Here is a 16140-nt window from a genome sequence, read left to right on the forward strand (position 1 = left end):
GTTTTCACCATGTTAGCCAGGCTGGTCTCGAACTCTTGACCTCGTGATCCTCCCGTCTCAGCCTCCCAAACTGCTAGGATTATAGGCATGAGCCACTGCACTCAGCCTGTCCCAGGCACTTTATATTCATTGTTTCTAAACTTCACAACCACCTTGCAAAGCGGGCTCTATTCTTCCCATTCTACAAGCAAGGAAACGTCAGAGAAATTAAGAGGAGAAAAAAAATCATTCATTTTGAAGGATCCAAAATTACTTAAAATATGACTCTTGCCAATCACATATTAAGGTGTCCTTAAATATCAAAGTCACAAAGTGAATGACCATTATAGATCACACAAGTCCACAATACTTTTCCTCTAACTCTGAAATCCAAAAAGCTCTGAAAACTATTTTCCCCCCACTGGACTTAACTTGTTGCTAAGGCCTTAGATGAACTGATACTAGACTATTTATGGTCTTTATTCATGTCACCAGTGTGAATATTCATGTTTCACTACAGAAATGCTCATGCTTTTGATTATAGGGTATTGGTTCACACTCCAATAGAGGTTATCATAATATACGTTATATAAATTTCATCACCCTTTTTTAAAGTGAGTTTTTCAAAACCCCACGCATTTGGCCACGAGAGTTCAGGACAACAGACCGTAGGTTAAATGTCTCATTTGAATTCTCTCAACAATCTATGAGGTTGTCATTACTCTCATTATAGAGATAACAAGTTAAAAATAATTTGGGCCGGGCGTGGTGGCTCACGCCTGTAATCCCAGCACTTCGGGAGGCCGAGGTGAGTGGATTGCTTGAGGTCGGGAGTTTGAGACCAGCCTAGCCAACACGGTGAAACCCTGTCTCTACTAAAAAATACAAAAATTAGCTGGGTGTGGTGGCATGCGCCTCTTGTCCAGTTACTCGGGAGGCTGAGGTAGGAGAATCACTTGAACCCGGGAGGCAGTGGTTGCAGTGAGGCAAGATCATGCTACTGCACTCCAGCCTGGATGACAGAGCAAGACTCTGTAATAATAATAATAATAATAATAATAATTTGAACAAAACTCCATGGTTAGTGAAGTGGCTGTGCTAAAACAAAGAGTTGTAATGGGAGCTGTTCATCTTGGTTCCTAGAGGAGCTGGGGTAGTCATTTAACTTACTTGTGCCTCGGTTTCCTCACCTGCAAATTGGGGATGATAATAGCAATTAGTATGTAAAAAGCTTATAACAATGCCTGGCACAGAGAGAGTGTGAAATACGTGTTAGATAGTTCTGTATTATCATGCATATTCATTCAACAAACGTGCATGGAGGGCCTGTTGGCTGCCAGGTATCGAGGGCATGCTATTGAAGAACGCTGTCTTTCAGTATCTTTCTTAAACTCCAAGGAAAAGCTGTGGTTTTGTTTTTGAAAATCTGATCTGTTTTCATCTTAGGGCCCATATAAATTAAGTAACTGGTTGGGTTTTTGTCTTTACCTTGATCTTCAGCAAGAACAGAATCAAATCTGTGGTCTATGAGTAATTATGTAAGTTCCCATTATTTTGTAGCTCAGTACCTTGTCCACTTTGGTCACCATCAGAAAATTTTTATTTCTGTGTTTTCTTGTATTGTCTTAGTAAGTTCCGTGAAGGCAAGGACCATTTCTGTCTTTCATACTGTCTCCCCTAGCGCAAGGAAGGCACTCAATAAACATTTGCTAGAAGAATTAATCAATTAAAGCAGGTATGAATAAGTGAATGAACAAATGGATTCAGTCTAGGTTAAGATTTTGGAAGAAGGGTATTTCTGGTGATAATTCCAGGAAGTGGCAGTAGCAGCAGCTTGATGGAAAGGAGGCAACAGTCAGTGAGACTGAAACCAGGGAGTGTGTAGGTCAAGATTTGATACTGGTCTTCCTCTTGGGGTTTCAGGTTTTTCAAATGATGATTGGACGTAGGATGAAAGTGATAGTAAGTCAATGTCAAAATTGTCAGTAATAATGGATCCACAGAAAACAGCAACCAGGAAAGACAGAGGGTTACATCAGCCTCATAGGAAAGGAGGTCTAATCTGAAGAGTAAGGTAGTTTGAAGCAATAAAGAGGAGATTTCTGCCTATGGTCCCCATGCCCTGTATTTTTACACATGCCCTGTGCAGTTACACAGGGCCTGGGAAAAGAAGATCTGAAGGAGAATCGCTGCTGTCATGGAAAAGTTTCAATAAATGCAAGAAGGAGACAGTGGAGGCTTTGGTGCATAGGGTGAGGATATAAGGAAATTCAGTTCCTTGTAGTATGAGGGGGGTCAAGGAAAAAATGTAGAAGAAAGAGCAAAGTGGAAGAATGATTCATTTGGGATATTGCAGAGCAAGACAGGGACGAGAGTCCAGGAGGAGACAGGACTCATTAGGGTTTGCATTTAGAGTGGTGTCCATGGGTAAGAGGAACCCGAGAATCCTGCCAGCCACCCCCTGGAGTAGTGTATTCATTCTGGGTTCCCATTAATCTTTAGAAAATGTATCTGGGTCCCCAGTAATCCATAAAAGGGTTATTGACACCCTACACAGCGTAAACCTGGAGTGAAATCAACCAGGGCTGAAAACGGGCCATCTGCAGATGTTTAACTTGGATTTACAAAAATAGAATTAGTGGAATCACGATCATTGTGCTCTAATTATAAAAAGACTTATGAGAAAGTACACTTTATTCCTCATCGCTCTAGAAGTTTCTAACTCAACATTAAGCTCATGGGCAAGGACTAGTCCATTTAAGCCTTCATGCTCATATCTAATTCATTCTCATTTTCTTTGTTTCTCTCCCTTCTCTGCTGTCTCCAACTCCCAGTGGGTTCTCGTGCATAAAAGTCTTTTCTAGTCTATTCCATTTTGGAGCATAGGAAGAGGATGGACAATTTTTAAATTTTATTAATTTGTAAGATTCCATGATTCTCTTAATTTCTTACAGGTTTTTTGGCACAGAATACCCCCAATTTTTGCACTTCCAAAAGCCAATTTGTGTGTAAAACACTATGATTATGCTCTCTGGACCATGGAACAGGGAAAGCCTGAATTGAAGCATCTGTTCCCATTTAATGAGACACCAGAGTGAAGTTTCTAATAGATCAGGTCTATTCAAGAAGTGACTTACACTTAACTCAAAGATTCCCGATTGAAGCATATAGTAGAATAAGCCTAAATTCTTTGGGAAAAGCCTAAATTTACCTTTCCTTAGTCTAACAAGGTCCTGGAGTTGAGGGCATAGTGAATTAGGTCTACTCAATCACTCCACAATCCCATTTTACAAAGCAGTGCCCCAAAGAAAAGCTGTCTTTCTTTTTTCCCAATTGATGAATCCTTTGATAGCTAACTTTAAAGTACTTTTCCTATTTGATATGATTTCTTCCAATCCTGTCCCATGGCAACTGCACAGTCAGGAGGTAAAAAGAAGCAAATGTCAATGTTGAGTTGATCTACAAACTGCACCTTAAGAAATACTTCTCTACCACAGAATTCTATCCACTTAGGCAAGATTAGACACAAGGAAATTTCATTTTTATCACTGAGTAATAGCTGTTGCTTGGATACATTACAACTTTACCTTATCTATTACCCTAAGCTCTCTAGCTCACTAAAAATTGAAATACTTTTGGCCCAGTATCTATTTCAGGAAAGATGAAGTAGATATACTTTTACCTATTTCCCCCACCAAGTACAACTAAAAATCTGGATGTTGTAAAAAAAACAAATATAAAGTGACTCTGAAAGGTAGAGAAAAAGAAGAGGACTACCTAAGGATCTGAAGACCCGTGGCTCAACACAGTGGTGCATTCCCTGGGTTTTCTTTTTGTCTTCATCCTAGACTGGGTACTGGAAAAGCCAGCAAAGCAGAAACTCCAGGCGGTGCAGGCAAATAAAGGACCTAAGAAAGTCCTGCTCTGTCTAATTCAAAGGGTCAGAAAAGGAAAGCCTAATAAGACAGAAAATGTTTAGACAACAAATGATCTATGTCAGTCAAGACCATGGATAACAGCATGGCCCAAGTCTACCTCTTACAGCAAAGGCCAAGTGAAGAGCCTGGGGTTCCACCTTTATCAGACTGTAAGAAAGCACTGCAACCCACCTGCTGGGGTGGCCTCAGAGAAGGCCTGACAGAGAGTCAGATGCTCACTACCTCATGGCAAAAATGAAGTCACTCCCCGAACTGTGATGTCAGTAGAGCCCACAGACAAACCAAGGACTCCCCCATCACACTGTTCAGCTGGTATCAGCAGAGGCATAGGTGGAGCATGAACTCCCACTACCCTCCAGAAATAATGAGGACTCCTTTGCCTGACCCTCCAGGCATCAACGAAGGCCTATGGGAAAACCTGCCATTTCAATTCCTCACCAGCCTGGAGAAGGAACACATACCTCATCCTATCAATATGGTGGCAGAGAAGGCCTTCTAAAATATATAAGATTTAGGCCAGGGGCAGTGGCTCACATCTGTAATCCTAGCACTTTGGGAGGCCGAGGCAGGCAGATCACTTGAGGTCAGGAGTTCAAGATCAGCCTGGCCAACAAGGCAAAACCCCATATCTACTAAAAATAAAGAAATTAGCTGGGTGTGGTAGTGCACTCCTGTAATCACAACTACTCAGGAGGCTGAGGCAGAAGAACTGCTTGAACTCGGGAGGTGGAGGTTGCAGTGAACCGAGATTGCACTACTGCACTCCAGCCTGGGTGACAGACAAGACTCTGTCTCAAATAAATAAATCAATAATTTAAATAAGATCCAGAGTCTCATAATAACCACAATGTCTACATTTCAACTGAAAATGATTTGTCATACCAAGAATGGGGAAGATCTCATCTTAAATGAGAAAAGACAATTTAAAAATGCCAGTATCAAGGTGATGGAGATGTATGAATTATCTGACAAAGATATGAAAGCCACCATCATAAAAATATTTCAACAAGCAATATGAACATGTTTGAAATAAATGAAAAAAATAGAAAGTCTCAGCAAAGAAACAGAAGATAGGAAAGAAAAACCAAACGGAAATTTTGGAACTAAAAATCGTAAGTGAAATTAAAAACTCACTGAATGAAATTAGCAGAAGAATAGGACAGAAGAAAAATAAATGAACTTGAAGATGGAACAACAGAATTGGCTCAATCTGAACAACCTAGAGAAAAAAGTAACTGAAGAAAACAATGAACGCAGCCTCAAGGACCTGTGAGATTGTAACAAAAGTGCTAATATCCACCACTCTGAAGCTAATAGAAGTGGCTGACCCTTATCTTCCAGACATGTCACTTTTTTTGTCAAACTGAAAATGAAATAAGAAGTTTACTAGTTGGCCTCATATTTAATTTTTAATTGTTTTCATTAGCAATAACTTATACCACTTCAAAATCGGCAGTCATTTGTGATCAGCAAAGGGAGGCTCAGACAGATGACATAACTTTGCCAGGACATGATTGTTCAGAGGCAAGACATCAGTTAGGAGCCCAGTGTTCCTAAACTTAGTTCACTGCTCTTTGCATTAAACACATTTCTTTTCCCACAGTCAACTAATACTAGTAAATCACTGTATTTCTGGTAACTCTGCATTAGAAGAATATCTTGAAAAAGTATTTAAAGAAATCTGGTGTGACCACTTTTACTAACATTCCTAGTAACCGTCAGTGTAAACATCTTGGGACCCTAACAGTAAGAATGGCATTAATTTGCATGCTCAGTAGCCCACCGTGTGAGGGTGGCTTTAGGGAACTTGTCATGCTGACCAGAAACATACCGAAGTAATTGTGCTCTTCCGTGTGAAATAGATGGTCTTGTTTTTTCAAGTTTTCCTGTGCGTTTGTCCTCTTGGATTTCTTTTGCTGAGCCTTTGCTTCTAAAAAATATGTACAAATATATTAGCTTTATCGCTTTTTGCTAATTAATAAAAAATAAAAGATGGCAACGTAGATATATACTCCATTATTTCCATGTGCTCAAATGATGTGTGTTCCTGACAGATGTGTGATTCTGACACTTGGAGTTGTCTCTTTCACTCTTTCAGCACAGCCCTATGTTTTATATATCGAAGAAACTTTCTGTCCAGCACCTAGGAACAGGTCTCCACAGGCTGCCACTGTTGGTGTGAATCCTGCACCCAATGCCTTCTACTCTAGGTACGTATCACCCCCAATTATAGTTGTCTATTTTCTTATCTTCCCTACTCAACATTGCAACAGGGCCTGTGCCTGGTTTTCCAGGTATTCGCAGACTTTGCATAGTCCTTGGCATTCTGTGTCCTCCCTTCAATACCTGCTAAGGAATCTCATGCTTGAAAGAGTAAGCATATGGAAAAAGCAGTATTTTAAAACTCACTTGCCAGTTAACAGAGTTGCCCATGCATTTTTCATTTTCACATTGACTCTTTCAAACAGAGGCACAAAAGTCAAGCACCCCAAAATTGATGAGAATCAGAGGAGCTAGTGTCTCCCCTCTCCATAGGACTCCGTTCTTCAAACGGCTCTCTGGGTTTGCTTCCAAAACACAGTCACCCTGTGGTTCTCAGAATCCCTGTAGGAGAAGGTGCCTGTGTGATCAACCAGGAGCCGTTCTTAACCCAAAACTGGGACAACATAGAGTATCACTTATAGGCCGCGACTTGTAAACTATTTGTTAAATTTTAAAAAGTGGGCAGGGTGCAGTGGCTCACACCTGTAATCCCAGCACTTTGGGAGGCCAAAGTGGGCGGATTACTTGAGCTCAGGAGCTCAGGAGTTCGAGACTAGCCTGGCCAACATGGCAAAACCCCATCTCTACTACTCTACTACTAAAAATATAAAAATTAACCAGGCATGGTGTCACACACCTGTAATCCCAGCTACTCGGGAGGCTGAGGCAAGGGAATCGCTTGAACCCGGGAGTTGGAGGTTGCAGTGAGTCAAGTTTGTGCCATTGCAGCCTGGGCGACAGCAAGACTCTGCCTCAAAAAAGAAAGGAAAGAAGGAAGGAAGGAAGGAAGGAAGGAAGGAAGGAAGGAAGGAAGGAAGGAAGGAAGGAAGGAAGGAAGGAAGGAAGGAAGGAAGCTAGCTAGCTCTAGGTGTTTCAGACTGCCCCAGCATTTAAGTAGCATTGGCCCTCGATTTTTGCATTGATGCCTGTTTATAGAGGGTCCTAAACAGCACTGTTTTGTGTATTTCGTCCATTCATCAAGCCGGTGTCCACTTTATATAGGCCCATTCATATTTTTGAGACTCTAGCCTTTTCATAGTATTAAAGTTCTGTTAAAAGAGAAGACATTATCTCTATGACAGTTTCCCTGATACAATTTTCACCATTCCACATTCTCCTAGTGCTTACTTAACCAGGTCTCTACCATGATTTTTACATTTCCCCTATGACTTTTCCAAGTGTTTTATCATCTTTTCTGCATATTATTTGTCCTGACTCACCAACTATATGAAAGTGAATTGTTCTTCTCTTCCCTTCATGGTGCTACACACACAAACTCTATCAAATCTTTCCGCTTGGAATACAAAGAGGAGCAGAAAGGAATCAACCTGTGCCTTGGAGGGACATGTAAATATCTCCTCAGTATTTTTCCATTATAAAATAAAGTTCTGGCCAGACGCAGTGACTCATGCCTGTAATCCCAGCATTTTGGGAGGCTGAGGTGGGCAGATCACTTGAGGTCAGGAGTTTGAGACCAGTCTGGCCAACATGGTGTAACCCTGTCTCTACTAAAATTACAAAAAAAAAAAAAAAAAATAGCCAGGTGTGGTGGCACATGCCTGTAATCCCAATTACTCAGGAGGCTGAGGCAGGAGAATCACTTGAACTCAGGAGGCGGAGGTTGCAGTGAGCCGAGATTGCACCACTGCACTCCTGTCTGGGCAACAGAGCAAGACTCCATCTCAAAAAAAATAATTAATTAATTTAATTCAATTAAATAAAGTTCTGTGAAAAATTAGGTGAATATGGTTACTAAAGATGCATCTGAAAACAAATGCAAATGTCTACATACTCTTTGTAATTAACAGTGGTCTTCCAGTTTAAGCTTGGTTCCCATCTCTTGGTCATTTGATTCCTCCCAAAATTAATTTGGTTCTTCTCCAGTGACCTCTTGTCTGAACCAGAAATGTCTTTGCGGAAGGCAGCTGCTTCTTCCTTCTTGGGGGCTCTGCCCAGCTGATCATTATCCTTTTGCTGGTCTTCATTGATGCTAATCCCCTTTATTGAAAAAATGAGAATAATTTTTAATGATATCTGAATTATCTAGTGTTCTCTGAAACATTATGCCAGTGGTAAATTCAGGAAAGGAAGTCTCAGGTGCATCTAACTCGTGGTCCTTAGTAACAGCTAAATAAGGGCGGTGTCAAGACTAAGGCTTCTGTTGGAGTTAGGTGGACAGTAACGTGATGTTTTTAAATTCACTCTCTGTTGCAGCACACACAGATACAACACCAGGGCTGGACCTGCTCATTCCTCACCACCACCAAAAAATTCAACTAAAACCCTCTATTGACTAAAATACATCATATTTAAATTGCTTGAACCAAAGATAAAGGGAACATCTTGAAGGTAGACAGGTATGATATATTAAACACAGAGGAATGAACATAATTTTAAGAGGCCTCTCATCAGAAACACTGCAAACCAGAGAAAAAGAGAGTAATATATTTAAAGCACTAAAAAGGAAAAAACAAAAAACCATGTCAACCCAAAATTCTATACTAAGAATAAAACAAAAATCTTTCAAAAATGAAAGCAAAATAAAAACTTTCACAGATGAACAAAAACAGAGAATTAACCAGAAGACCTGTGCTAGAAATGTTAAATAAAATTATTCAGTCAGGAATAAAATCATGCCAGACAGAAACATGAATCTATGCAAAAAAATTGAAAGCTACAGAAATGGTAAAAATAAATATGCAAGACTTTGTGTATTATTTTTAATCATTCTCACATATAATTGACTATCTAAAGCAAAAATAGTAACAACATTTTGAGGGGTTTATGACATGTAGAAATAAAATGTGTGACGACAATAACACAAAGTATAGGGAGGGGTATTCAAGGTATATTGTTGTAAGTTTCTTAAACTATTTGTGAATTTTAGAATCTTACTTAAAGGAGACATGACAAATTCGAGATATATATATAAGCCAGAGGGCAGCTAAGAAACTTTTAATAAGAAATATACCTAGTAAGGCCGGGCGCGGTGGCTCAAGCCTGTAATCCCAGCACTTTGGGAGGCTGAGGCGGGCGGATCACGAGGTCAGGAGATCGAGACCATCTTGGTTAACACGGTGAAACCCCGTCTCTACTAAAAAATACAAAAAACTAGCCGGGCGTGGTGGCGGCGCCTGTAGTCCCAGCTACTCGGGAGGCTGAGGCAGGAGAATGGCGTGAACCTGGGAGGCGGAGCTTGCAGTGAGCTGAGATCCGGCCACTGCACTCCAGCCTGGGCGACAGAGTGAGACTCCGTCTCAAAAAAAAAAAAAGAAATATACCTAGTAAAGCAATAGCACAAATAAAATGGAATCATTTTAAAAGGCTCAATTCAAAAGGGGTGGAGAAAGGAAAAAAAATCACAAAGAACTGATGAAACAAATAGAAAACAAGTAGCAAGACAGTAAATTTAGATTTAACTATATTAGTAGTTACATCAAATGAAAGGGTTTACACACATCAATTGAATGAGAAATCATCAAATTGGATGAAAAAAGAGACTTAACTATTTGTGGCCTAAAGAAACTATTTTATATGTAAAGATACAAATACATCAGAAGTAAAAGGCTGGAGAAGAATAGTTTATGCAAACAATAATCAAAAGAAAGCAGGAATGGCCATATTAAAAACAGACAATATCGACTCCACAGCAATAAATAAATTCTAAATAAATATTATTATTTACTGGGACAAAGAGGAGCACACATACTAATAAAGAATCAATTAGCACACAGTCGTAATTGTGTATTCACCAAGCAACAGAACTTTATTATATATGAAGGAAACACAGAGCTAAAAGGAAACATAGATAAATCCATAATTGGTGGACTTCGAAACTCTCTCAGTAATCAATAAAATGAGCAGAAAAAACATCAGTAATGATATAGAAGACCTGAGCAACACAATCAGACAAGTTGGCTTCATTGACATTTAAAAGACACACCTCTCAATAACACCAGAATATAGACTCCTCAAATGTACAAGGAAAAAAATCACCAAAATAGATCATATTCTGGGCCATAAAATGAACATTAACAAGTTTAAAGTAACTAAAATCATATAAAATATCTTAAAACATTGGAATTGAACTAGAAATTGGTAAAAGATCTACAGAAACTCCTCATATATATTGAATAAAAACATCACGTATCAAAATCTGTGGAACATAGTCTACACAATGCTCATAAAGAAATTTGCAGCATGAATTCTTATGGTCAAAAATGATAAATAAATAAATAGGTTAGACAGGCAGATCACTTGAAGCCAGGAGTTCAAGACCAGCCTGGCCAACATGGCAAAACCCCATCTGTGCCAAAAATAAAATAATTTATTTTGGGTTCAGGGGTACAGGTGCAGGTTTGTTATATAGATCATGTCACAGGGGTTTGCTGTACAGATGATTTAATCATTCAGGTACTAAGCCTAGTACCCAATAGTTATTTTTTCTGATCTTCTCCCTCTTCCCACCCTCCACCCTCAAGTAGGCCCCAGGGTCTATTGTTCCCCTTTGTGTTCATTTGTTCTCATCATTTAGCTCCCATTTATAAGTGAGAACAGGGGGTAATTGGTTTTCTTCTTAAAAAGGACAGGATCACATTCTTTTTTATGGCTTTGTAGTATTCCATGGCATATATGTACCACATTTTCTTTATCCAGTCTACCACTGATGACTATTTAGGTTGATCTGATGTCTTTGCTACTGTGAATAGTGCTGCAATGAACATGTGTGTGCATGTGATGATTTATATTTCTCTGGGTATATACCCAGTAATACAGTTGCTGGATTAAATGGTAGTTCTGTTTTTAGCTCCTTGAGGAATTGCCACGCTGTTTTCCACAATGATTGAATTAATTTACACACCCACCAACAGTGTATAAGCATTCCCCTTTTTCTGCAACTTCACCAGGATTTGTTATATTTTGACTTTTTAATAACACCCATTCTGACTGGTGTGAGATGATATCTCACTGTGGTTTTGATTGGTTTTGATTTCTCTAATAATCAGTGATATTGAGCTTTTTTCACATGCTTGTTGGCCACATGTATGTCTTCTTTTGAAAAGTATCTGTTCATGTCCTTTGACCACTTTTTAATGGGTTGTTTGTTTTTTTCTTGTAAATCCATTCTTTATGGATGCTGGATATTAAACCTTTGTCAGATGCATCGTTTGCAAATATTTTCTCCCATTTGTAGGTTGTCTGTTTATTCTGTTGATGGTTTGCTGTGCAGAAGCTCTGAGGTTTAATTAGATCCCACTTGTCAATTTCTGCTTTTGTTGCAACTGCTTTTGGCATCTTCATCATGAAATCTTTGCCAATTCCTATGTCAAAAATGGTATTGCCTAGGTTGTCTTCCAGGGTTTTTATAGTTTTGAGTTTTACATTTAAGTCTTTTATCCCTCTTGAGTTGATTTTTGTATATGGTACAAGAAAGGGGTCCAGTTTCAATCTTCTGCATATGGCTAGCCAGTTATCCCAGCACCATTTATTGAATAGGGAGTCCTTTCCCCATTGTTTGTTTTTGTCAGCTTTGTTGTAGATCAGATGGTTGTAGGTGTGCAGCCTTGTTTCTGGGCTCTCTATTCTGTTCCATTGGTCTATGTGTCTGCTTTTTATGGCAGTACCGTGTCATTTTGGTTACTGTAGCCCTGTGGTATAGTTTGAAGTTGGGTAGTGTGATACCTCCAGTTTTGTTTTTTGGTTTTTTTTCTTCTTCTTTTTTTTTCTTAGGATTGTCTTGGCTATTCTTTTCTGGTTCCATATGAATTTTAAAATATTTTTTTCTAGTTCTGTGAAGAATGTTGCTGGTAATTTGATAGGAATAGCATTGAATCTATAAATTGCTTTGGGCAGTATGGCCATTTGAATGATATTTACTCTTTCAATCCATGAGCATAGGAAGTTTTTCCATTTGTTTGTGTCATCTCTGATTTCGCTATAGTGTTTTGTAATTCTCATTGTAGAGCTCTTTCACTTTTCTAGTTAGCTCTATTCCTGGGTATTTTATTCTTTTTGTGATAACTGTGAATGGGATTGCATTCCTGATTTGGCTCTTGGCTTGGCTGTTGTTGGTGTACAGGAATTCTGGTGATTTTTATACACTGATACATTGATTTTGTATCCTGAAACGCTGCTGAAGTTGTTTATCCGCTAAAGCAGGTTTTGGGCTGAGGATCCCTTGTTTAATATGCTCTGAGTAAAACATTATTCACTATTGAATTCATCAAAATTTCTTCAAATGCAAATATGCCTAGATTAAATTAAATGTATCATGACATTTTTTAGAAACTGGAGAAATAAGAGTAAATAAACCCAAAATAAAACCACATAAACATCAAAGTAAAGTAGAAAAGATAAAAATTAAACCTAAAGCTAGTTCCTTGAGAAAATTTAGTAAATCTATAGTCCTATCGTTATAGGTGGATCAAATTAAAAAACCACAAATGACCAATATTAGGAATGAGAGAGGTAACAATGACTAAAAATTCTACAGATATTAAAAAGTCAGTAAGAGAATACTATGAAAAAAGTTTATGCCAATAAATCTGGCAACTTACACCAAATGAACAAATTCCCTTAAGGACAATCTAATCTACCAAAGCTCCCTCAGAAAGAAATAGACCGGTATAGTGTCATAACTATCAAATAAATTGAATTTGTAGTTAAAATATTTCCCATAAAGAATATTCCAGGCCCAGATGGCTTTCACCAAACATTTCTACCAAACATTTAATAAACCTACCAAACATTTAATAAACAAACAATATTAATTCTATACAAACTCTTCCAAAAAATTGAAGATAAAACTTTCCACATCATTCTATAGTGTCAATATTACTTCAATACCAAAACCAGACAAAGTTACTAAAGAAAACAAAGCTACACACTAATAACTTTATGAATATAGGTGCCAAACTTAACAAAATCTTAGCAGATTAAATCTGATAATGTATATAAAAGATTCAAGTGGGGTTTGTCTCAGAAATGTAAGGTCGGTTTGTCACTTGAAAAATTAATCAATGTAATTAATCACATTAACAAACTAAAAGAGAGGAAAAAAACACATGATTCTCTCCACAGTACACAAAGAAACATTTGATAAAATCCAGCATTCATTCCTAATAAAAGTTCTCAATGACTCAGAATAGAAGCTTTAACCTTGTAAATGGTTAGCATCAAACTTAACTGAAAGATTTCCCTGCAATATCAGGAAGAAGACCATTTCTATTCAATGTTTTACTGGTGATTCCAGCTAGTGCATTACGGAAATAAAAAGAAATGAAAAACTGTTGAGATTGGGAAGGAAGAGTTGAGATTAGGAAGGAAGAAGTAAAAATGATCTTTATTCACTGACAATATCTACATAGAAAACCCTCTGGAATGTACAAACAAGATACTAGAATAAGGGAGTTTAGCAAAATTTTAGGATATAAAATCAGTATACAAAAATCAAGTATATATTTATACAATAGGAAAAAATGACTAGAAATAGAAAAGCTAAAACTCATTAACAATAGACCCAAAATATGAAACACAGATAAGTTTCAAAAGAGATATATAAGACCTGTATATTGAAAGCTATAAAACACTGGTGAGAGAAATTAAGACCTAAAAAAATGGAGAGATATACTATGTTCATGGATTAGAAAACTCAATATTGTTAAGATGCCTATTTTTCCTAAATTCATCTATAAATTCAAGGCAAAAATTCCGTTAGACCTTTTTTTAAGAAATTGACATGCTGGCTCTAATATTCTTATGGACATGCAAAAGACCCATAATAGCCAAAAAACTTTTTTAAAGAACACTATTGGAGGATTCAAACTAAACAACTTCAAGACTTATCATAAAGCTAGAGTAATCAAGACAGTGTGGTATTGGTGTAAAGATAGAGAAATCAAAGTTACAATATGAAGTGTTCAGAAATACATTCACAGACAAATGGGCTACTAATTTTTGACGAAGTTATAAAGGTAATTCAGTGGCAAAACAATAGGTTTATTTTTGACAAATGATGCTGGAACAACTAGATAAGCAAAAGAAAAAAATGAACTTTGATCCATACCTCATATACACAAACCAAATTAAAGTGGATCATAGACATAGATTGGAATGGTAAAATTGAAAAATCTCTAGAAGAAAACATTGGAGAAATTCTTCATTATACTGGGTTTGGAAAAGCATTATAAGATAAAACACTGTAAGGAAAAAATAAGCTGGACTTTATCAAAATTGAAGACACTTGCTCTTTGAAAGACCCTGTTTGGAGAATAAAAATACAAGATCTGGCAGGGCGCAGTGGCTCACGCCTGTAATCTCAGCACTTTGGGAGGCCAAGTTGAGCGGATCACGAGGTAAGGTGATCGAGACCATCCTGGCTAACACGGTGAAACCCCGTCTCTACTAAAAATACAAAAAAAAAAAAAAATTAACTGGGCGCAGTGGCGGACGCCTGTAGTCCCAGCTACTTGGAAGGCTGAGGCAGAAGAATGGTGTGAACCTGGGAGGCAGAGCTTGCAACAAACCAAGATCGCACCACTACACTCCAGCCTGGGCGACAGAGCAAGACTTTGTCTCAAAAATAAATAAATAAATAAAAAATACAAGACCCAGATTGGGATGAAATATTTACATTTCATATATCTAACAGAATATATAAGCCAAGAACATATATAAAGATCTGTTGCAACTCAATAAAAAACTGAATAGCCCAATGCACAGAGTCTGAATAGACACTTTACCACATAAGATAATGTGAATGGCCAATAAGCACATGAAAAGATGCATTCAAGAAATGCAAATTAAAACCAAAGGAGATACCAGTACACAACTATCAGAATGCCTGTAGTTAAAGGACTGACCATAATGGTTAGTGATGAGTATGTGGAAGAACTGGGACTCTCATACATTGCCTACACCAATGTAAAATATTACAACCACTATGGAGAGCTGTTTACCAGTTGCTTAAAAAGTTAAACATACAACTACCATATGACCTTACCACTTCATTCTTAGGTTTTTAACCAAGGCACAATGAGACTATATGATCATACAAATCTTTGTACAAAAATGTTCTTAGTAGTCTTATTTGTAATAGCCCAAAACCTGAAATAACCACACATCCATTAACAGGTAAGTGGATAAACAAATTGTGGCATATCCATAAAATGGAATAATACACATCCATAAAAGCAATAAATTAATGATAGATGCAAAAGCATAGATGAATCTCAAAAAGAAACAAAAATCTGCACAAACCATACCACAAAAATTACAGAACACCAAGGAAGATCCTAAAGGCCTCCGAAGAGGAGAAAAAGCCAAAACAAACAGTTTGCGTGGAAATATAAGCCTTTGAAATGCTAACTAAAAATTAATTTCAAACCATTACTCTACAAACAACTGAGAGAAAATAATAAAGGTATTCTCTAACACCCAAATCCTCAATTTTTCCCTCCAATGTGCATCTTTTACTCAGGAGGGTCTACCAAATGATGGGTGCACCAAGAAAAGGAAAACTGGAGCCGGGATGGTGGCTCACACCTGTAATCCCAGCACTTTGGGAGGCTGAGACAGGTGGAACACCTGAGGTTAGGAGTTTGAGACCAGCTTGGCCAACATGGCAAAACCCCATCTCTACTAAAAATACAAAAATTAGCCAGCTGTGGTGGTGTGCACCTAGAATCCCAGCTACTAGGGAGGTTGAGGCAGAAGAATCACATGAACTCGGGAAGCGGAGGTTGCAGTGAGCCAAGATCGCACCACTGCACTCCAGCCTGGGTGACAGAGCAAGACTCCATCTCAAAAAAAGAAAAGAAAAGGAAAACTGAATAGAAGGCAACTTCCTCAACATGCTAAAGGCCATATAGGAAAATCCCACAGCTAACATCAGGCTCAATAGTGAAAGCCTAAAAGTTTTTTAATTAAGATCAGGAGTCAGGCTAGGCATGGTGGCTCACAG

The 16140-nt window shown here is 38.1% G+C and overlaps 1 protein-coding gene across 8 annotated transcripts in view; it reads right to left on the reverse strand.

Moving 5' to 3' along the window:
* The window catches only part of ODAD2 (outer dynein arm docking complex subunit 2), a 194785-nt gene that overhangs the window by 162362 nt on the left and 16283 nt on the right, over positions 1 to 16140 (reverse strand). For 7 of the 8 annotated variants that reach the window (XM_050804486.1, XM_050804488.1, XM_050804489.1 and 4 more), the window contains 2 exons: positions 7972 to 8177; positions 5749 to 5847 (listed from right to left, as the gene is read on the reverse strand). In XM_050804486.1, coding sequence (XP_050660443.1) covers positions 5749 to 5847; positions 7972 to 8177 — 305 coding nt within the window. Of the gene's footprint in view, positions 1 to 5748; positions 5848 to 7971; positions 8178 to 16140 lie in introns of those variants that run through there. The other variant, XM_050804494.1, reaches the window with a different exon arrangement.

The sequence above is a fragment of the Macaca thibetana genome, chromosome 9 (genome assembly GCF_024542745.1).
Source record: "Macaca thibetana thibetana isolate TM-01 chromosome 9, ASM2454274v1, whole genome shotgun sequence".
Classification (NCBI taxonomy): Eukaryota; Metazoa; Chordata; class Mammalia; order Primates; family Cercopithecidae; genus Macaca; species Macaca thibetana.